The sequence below is a fragment of the Ipomoea triloba genome, chromosome 2 (genome assembly GCF_003576645.1).
Source record: "Ipomoea triloba cultivar NCNSP0323 chromosome 2, ASM357664v1".
Classification (NCBI taxonomy): Eukaryota; Viridiplantae; Streptophyta; class Magnoliopsida; order Solanales; family Convolvulaceae; genus Ipomoea; species Ipomoea triloba.
This window is the reverse complement of record NC_044917.1, coordinates 23,953,793-23,961,417: the sequence shown is the minus strand read 5'-3', so window position 1 is coordinate 23,961,417 and position 7,625 is coordinate 23,953,793. Positions and strand designations below refer to the sequence as shown.

The 7,625-nt window shown below is 37.3% G+C and overlaps 1 protein-coding gene and 1 long non-coding RNA gene across 2 annotated transcripts; both read left to right on the top strand.

Annotated features, from left to right (window-relative positions):
- The first annotated feature begins 3,343 nt into the window (after positions 1-3,343).
- On the top strand, positions 3,344-5,293 carry LOC116010940 (zinc finger BED domain-containing protein RICESLEEPER 2-like). The gene is made up of 3 exons (XM_031250432.1): positions 3,344-4,676; positions 4,762-5,227; positions 5,275-5,293. The coding sequence occupies exons 1-3, from the start codon at positions 3,344-3,346 to the stop codon at positions 5,291-5,293; spliced, it is 1,818 nt and encodes a 605-aa protein (XP_031106292.1).
- Positions 5,294-5,372: 79 nt separating this feature from the next.
- Positions 5,373-5,764, top strand: LOC116007518. Its single transcript, XR_004095281.1, has 2 exons — positions 5,373-5,522; positions 5,619-5,764. It is a non-coding gene; the product is annotated as an uncharacterized LOC116007518 (long non-coding RNA).
- Positions 5,765-7,625: the final 1,861 nt, after the last annotated feature.

The window sequence follows — 7,625 nt, the reverse complement described above, 5'->3', positions numbered from 1 at the left end:
GAAACAACCTGAAGGATTCTCTTCTAGTGAAGACAATCATTTGGTTTGCAAGCTCAAAAAGTCCATTTATGGTTTAAAACAAGCCTCCCGCCAATGGTATATCAAGTTTGACGGAGTCATTTCATCGTATGGCAAAGTATCCTAGATCATTGTATATACCAGAAGACAAGTGGGAGTAAAATTTTTTTCTTGTTTTATATGTGGATGATATTTTGCTTGCATCAAATGATAAGGGAATGCTGCACGAGGTTAAACAATTCCTTTCTAAGAACTTTGATATGAAAGATATGGGTGAGGCATCTTATGTCATTGGCATAAAGATCCATAGGGATAGATCCCGGGGCATTCTGGGACTATCGCAGGAAACCTATATCAACAAAGTCTTAGAAAGATTTCGGATGAAGGATTGTTCACCGAGTCTAGCTCCTATTGTGAGAGGTGATAAATTCAGTTTGGACCAGTGTCCAAAGAATGATTTTGAAAGAGAATCCATGAATAGGGGTGGGAATAGGCCAGGCCCCTTCATAGGGGCCTACGGCCTGGCCTACTTAAGGCCTAGCCTGGCCTAGCCTATTTAGTAAAAAGGCCAGGCCTAGGCCTAATTAGAAGCCTATTTAGTTAAATAGGCTTAGGCCTATACTTAAAAGCCTAGCCTACAAGCCCGCAGGCCTAGCCTATTTATACATATTGTATACATAACCTACAACACTAATTCCTAATACCCAAATCGCAAATACAACTTACTAATAAGTAAACAATGTTAGATATTACTAGTCACTACTACTATAATGCTAATTGCTAATAAGTAGTGTTACTAATTACTAGTAATAATTCTGCTAGTTGTTTAGTGTTTACAGTTTACTAGCAATTAGTAAAGTAGTAATACTAATGTAATATGAGCATACCAGTAATTGATTGCAGGATTTATAGATTTGTAGTAATACTAGTAATTAGTAAACAATGTATTGTTGAATTTTGTATTACGAACTTTTACTTATTAAACTTGTGGTGTTGAATATTGTATTATGAAATATGAACTTATGGTTTTGTCATTCATTATGAAATATGTATTTAAGTATTTTTTTATAAATTTTTTACAGGTATACTTTAAAACGCTTAAAAATGTAGGCCTTAAATATGTTCGAAGCCTATTTAAATAGGCGCAAAGCATATTCAGGATCTATTTTGAAGCCTTTTTAAAGGCCTATATATTAAATAGGCTTTTAAAAAGGCTTTAGGCCAGGCCAGGCCAACTGTAGGCTCAGGCTTGAGCCTAAAAAAAAAGCCTACATACAGGCTTAGGCCCAGGCTCAGGCTTCCGATTTCCATAGCAGGCCAGGCCTAATTTTCTAAAGCCCGGCTCGGCCTAGCCTATTTCCACCCCTATCCATGAAGAATATTCCCTATGTTTCGGTTGTTGGCTGTCTCGGGTATGTTCAAGTCTGTACTAGGCCGGACATCGCCTTTGCAGCTTTGCTGTTGGAATGCTGGGACGATATCAAAGTGATCCGGGTTTAGACCACTGGAGAGCTGCAAAGAAGGTTTTGAGGTATCTCAAAGGTACCAAAGATTATAAGCTTGTGTTCAGGAAGATGAACACTTTGGACATTGTTGGGTACTCTGACGCGGACTTTGCCGGTTGCGTTGATTTTTGGAAATCAACTTCGGGAAACATTTTCATTATGGCCGGTGGAGCTATTTCATGGAGAAGTGTTAAACAAACTCTTGTCACCACTTCAATCATGGAAGCCGAGTTCGTTTCTTGTTTTGAGGCTACATCTCAAGGTGTATATGGCTTAAGAATTTCATTTCAGGGCTTAGAATTATGGATTCTATTTCTAAGCCGTTAAAGGTTTATTGTGACAACTCAGTTGCGGTTTTCCTGGCTAAGAACAATAAGAGTGGGAGTCGAAGCAAGCATATCGACACCAAGTACTTAGCCATAAGGGAACGTGTAGGGGTGTTAGCGAACAGAGCTTTCGACAAACTACTCGTGTTCGTGTTCGGTAAGCGTTCGTTTATGTTCGTTTATTAAGCTAAACGAACATTAACAAACAAAATTTTGAGCTCGGTTAATAAACGAACAGAGCTTGAACAGTTGGGAGCTCGTTTGCTAAGAGATCGTGAACAAGCTCGTTTGTGTTCGTTAGTGTTGTTCGTGAACAAGCTCGTTTATGTTCGTTAAGTAATGTTCGCGAACATGTTCGTGAACATATATATATATATATATATACAAAGTCTAGTGGAACTACTGTGCAAGCCACTTTCATTAGGGTTCCACGTTTTCCTCTTCACTCCTCAGAAATCAATTCCTCTTCACTTGTTCAGCCGCCAGTCCGCTACTTCGCCAGTCGCTAGCTAGTGCAGCCACTCTCACGTCGGCAGCCACCGCCGGTTTTCTCCATCACTAGTCACTACTGTTTCGCCATCGCGTCGCTACGTCGCCACCATCACCTCCATCTCTATTTCGCTGTCCCGTCGCCACCGTCTGTTGACGTCGTAGCCACCTCCGGCCTCTGTACAGCTGTACGTATCTCTATTTATATTCTCTGTCTCTCTGAACTGTTAAGGAAAAAAAAAACCATGCTAACTTTTGCTTTCTATTCTTGCATCTAACTATCCTAGTGACACCATGTTTTGTTTATTTGCTTAGATCTGATTATCTAAAAGCTAAAAGTTATGTTAGTGGGTGTGCCACTAAGTCTATTTCTTAAAAGAAATGATCAAAAACATCATCTGATGTTTTGGAAATGCTGAATGCAGCATGTATGATGTATCTATGTTTGTCTTTTTCTGATGTTTTGAAAAAAAAAGCCATGAAACTCTTCATTAATTTATTTAATGCAACATGTATCTATGTTTGTCCTTTACTGAGATACATTCGCATATATGATATAACATATCACACATTTACACTTCATTAATTTGCTCTTCATTACTTCCTTAATTTATTAATTTATATGTATTATCATTAATAACAGAATCTCAGGCAGCAAGCAACAACCCAGAAAGTCACCAACAATAATTTCTTATGGTATTCTTTATTTTTGTTTTATTTTTACTATTTGAGTTTAGCTTTATTTTATATTAATTAGTAATTATGGTTGATGCTAGTATGCCACTTTGACATTGTATTTGTGTGTTTATTTGTTCTTTGAATTTTCTTGTTAAGCTTGTTGGACATTTGGACAAGATGAAGAAGAACAATGTAACATATTGTACTGTGTCAATGTGGTAGTATTCAATAATCTTATTAATTTTATATAATCTTATTTATTTTTTTAATTATAGTGTGAATATTGTATATATTTTTAATTACTTGTTTGTATTATGTATAATAGCAATGTCTTATGCAAGTTACAACACAGTTGATCAATATTCAAGTCCAAGTGTTGGTTCTTCAGACTTACCAATAGATATGGCAGAAGGAAATGAAGCAAATGTAGACCTAATTGGGTTAGAATGTGATGCTGGAAAGGATGTTACTAAGGAAGTTGAAGAAGTGGAAGGGGACTGTGAACCATATAAAAAAAAAAAGCAAAGGAAAAAATCTTCAATTATTTGGCAGGAAATGACATTGGTCAAACTTGAGAATGGTGAGGAAAGAGTGCAATGCAATCACTGCAACTACAAATTGAAAAAGCAAAAGGATGGGACAACCACACAATACAAAAGACATTTAGATTGTTGCATAAAACGCAAGATAAATCTATCTGGGCAAAGGAACATTTGTGTACTTCCATCAACACAAAAATCAGAAAGTGTTAATGGTGTTCAAAGTTGGAAGTATGATCAAGCGAGGATAAGGGAAGTTATATCTCACATGATCATGGTTCATGAATTGCCATTTTCCTTTGTTGAGTATGACCTCTTCAACATAGTCATGCAAACTGCAAGTCCATATTATGAGCGAATTAGTCGAACAACAACCACAAAAGATTGTTGGTCAACTTATGAGATAGAGAAGAAACGAGTACAAGGATTGTTGAAATTAGTTGACAAAATTAGCATCACAACTGACATATGGACATCAAACCAGAACATCCAATACATGGTGATAACTGCTCATTTTGTAGACTTGGATAGTAAGTTGCAGAAAAGAGTTTTGAACTTTGTTGAAGTTCTTCCTCCACATACTGGTACATGTGTTTGTGATGCAATATACAAATGCTTGCAAGAATGGAGTATTGAAGAGAAAGTGTGGACAATCACGGTGGATAATGCCTCATATAATGATTCAGCTGTGAGGTTGTTACATGACTCTCTTTCTTTCCATACAAATTTGCCACTTGATGGTAAGTTATTTCATATTCGTTGTTGTGCACACATATTGAACATTCTTGTGCAAGATGGTCTTTCTGAGATTAAGTCTATCATTGAAAATGTGAGAGATAGTGTCAAGTACATTAGTGCCTCACCTCAACGATTGCATAGTTTTAATGAGATTTGCAAACAGCTTCAAGTGCCTAGCAAGAAGTTGATTTTAGATTGCTGCACTAGGTGGAATGCAACATTTGTTATGTTGTCCTGTGCTTTGGATTTTAAGCAAGTATTCCCCCGATATCAACTTCGAGATCCGAATTATAATTGCTTGCCTTCTGATGATGATTGGCAAAGAGTTGAGGAGATATGCTCTTTATTGGTGCATTTCAATGAAGTTACACAAATTATCTCAGGTACATTGCTATACAATTAAATTTATTTATATTATTACTATCATATATAAGTGTTATATAATTTAACTATTTTTTTTAAATATAGGTTCTGAATATCCAACATCAAATTTGTTCCTTCCTAAACTATATAACATCAAAGAAATCTTATGTCAAAAGTCTGTAAGTGTAGAACCTTGGATGAAAAACATGGCCCAAAGAATGCAGCAGAAGGTTGACAAATATTGGGGTAGTAGCAATCTATTGCTTTCTATTGCTGCTGTTTTAGATCCTAGGAATAAAGTGACATTTATTGAATTTTCTTTTCCAGTCATTTATTCTGAGTATGAAGCTACTAGACAAATTGCTATTGTTCATGATTCTTTGTATGAGTTATACAAGATATATTTGGATAAATATGCAGCAACTTCAAAGGAAAATGATTTTCAGGCAATGGATACTTCTGAAAATTGTGTTGCTACTACTACATGGAAAGGGAAGGGGCTAGTTGTTGAAACAGGGAGATCAAAGTTTGAGAAGTTTGTGAGGAATGTTGAAACTGTCCAAAATGTGAAGTATGAACTAGATACTTATTTACAGGATGGTGTGTTTATTTGTGAAGGAGATTCTACCAAATTTAATGCATTGGATTGGTGGAAGTCAAACAATCTAAAGTTTAGAGTGTTATCAAAGATGGCATGTGAAATCTTATCAATTCCAATTACTACGGTTGCTTCAGAGTCAACATTTAGTGCTGGTGGTAGAGTTATTGACACATATCGGGCATCTCTAGGGACAAATACTGTTCAGATGCTACTTTGTGGAAGTGATTGGTTGCGTAACTTATACAATCTGAAAAGGAAAGTAAAAGTAAGTATTTTCAATTCTTATATTTAATATATCTCATTCTATCTTCAATAATAATATTTAATATAACAATATATACATATGTATCATTTAATGTAGTGTACTGAAGATGTGAAGACTATATCACTAGAATGACTTGGAGTTGAAGAAGCTTTTTTGGATGTTCCATGCAAAATCAGTTACATTTTAATGTTTTTGGCTTGTAACTTGTAAGGATAACAAACAGTTTGTTTGTATTTTTTTTATCTTGTTTTTGTTATTTTTATAGTTATGTTGTTTATTTTAATGGTTAACAAATACGTTCGCGAACGTGTTTGTTAAGGTTAACGAACGTGTTCGCGAACATGTTTGTTAAGGTTAACGAACGTGTTCGCGAACATGTTTGTTAAGGTTAACGAATGTGTTCACGAACAAATATGTTCGCGAACGTGTTCGTTAATCTTAACGAACATGTTCACGAACGTGTTCGCGAACATTAACGAACACTAACAAACGATTAACAAACGATCTCGAACAGCATTTTCAAAATCCTTAACAAACGATCCCGAACATGAACACTATAAAATTCTTAACAAACGAACACGAACAACCCCTGTTCGTTTATGTTCGGTTCGTTAACAGCACTAGGAACGTGTTAAAGATAAGAAAGTGGTCATTGAGCACATAAGCACTGAGTTGATGATTGTTTATCCCCTAACTAAAAGGCATGCTACCATTCAAGTTTAGGGATTTTGTTGAGAAATGGGACTTGCGCCCACGTTGTAAAATTTGTATACATACAGTTATTGTTATATGAAATTTTTAAAGCATTCAGATATTTTCTCGTTATTATATTGTGCACACATTTTGTTGAGAAAATATATATTTGGACCTGGATTATACATAAGGTTTATTCATTAAGTTTTGGTTACCACAAGAAATGCTTAGAGAACAAGTTACATTGTGATTATAATAGATGCTACTCACTTTAAGAGGACGTATCTCTATAGTTCATGTTTTTTGTTTTCTTTGAGTTTGTAATTGCACCAAGTGGGAGAATGTAACATTTCCATTAAGTTGTGGTGCAATTCATGGCCTTCAATGGTCATAATATGGTACATTAAAATCAGATATTGTAACGGTTGTTGTTACAACCGTTACAAAGGCCTATATTGATGGTTCAATAGGCTATATAAGAATAGGTCCCCCACTACTCAGGTTACTGTTCTTACGCCATCTATACTAAAAACCTGAGAGCAAGTGGGAGATACACTGTGTAACACCCCGGCTCGGCTATACCGTACATCCGGAGTAGTTACCGCCACACCTAGACTGAACCCAGCCGAAACCATGCGGAGTTCACTCTAGGTGCACAGGCTAAGGGAAAGGAATACCAATTCACATCATCACCATCACCCGATATAACTTCATATATAGATGCATAGATAAGCAAAAGGGGGTAGCTGCACTAGCGACCACTATATACAAGAGTTAAGTACAAACTTACTAGCCAAAAGTTTAACATGGCGACAAAAGATATATTTACACAAAAGAGTTCCACCTAGAACCTCCCCAACCGACCTACTCCTCTAAGAGACGGTACTCGGGTCCGGAGTACGTTCCCCACACCAGATGCCACTCACCTGCGAACCAGGTGATATGGTCCAAAAAGTAGCAGGGAGAGTTCACCATCGACCACTCATCCCAATGCTCCGAAGGACTGGGGTCCCACGGATAGGGGTAAAAGACTACAAACTCTAAGGGGTCACTCCCCTCTAACACCTCGATGGGATAGAACCCAAACCTAGACTGGACCCTATCTAGAAAAGTCGGCTCACTACTGCGAACCGGTATGCGAGTGGGAGTAGTCGGATAAGTTGGAGGAGGACTGTACTGCAGAGGAGGAGAAACGGGAGCAAAGATCGGGTCCAAGGTAGGATCATAGACCGAGTCCAAAGTAGGAACGTAGACCGGGTCCGGAGCAAGAACCGAATCGGGAGTGTAGACAGGAGCAGGAGGGTCTGGAGCGAAGCCTGGGGCATACGGGTCATCACCCGTCAGCAAGTGCACGTAGCCATCATAGTCATATAGGGGAAAGTAAAACTCTGAGGAACCACTGGAGTTCCC

What these genes read in the sequence shown, in the direction of transcription:
- LOC116010940 (XM_031250432.1), top strand. Translation starts at nt 3,344, where the DNA reads ATGTCTTATGCAAGTTACAACACAGTTGATCAATATTCAAGTCCAAGT. An exon ending in AGTTACACAAATTATCTCAG is followed by an intron (nt 4,677 to 4,761) that starts GTACATTGCTAT and finishes TTTTAAATATAG; the next exon opens with GTTCTGAATATCCAACATCA.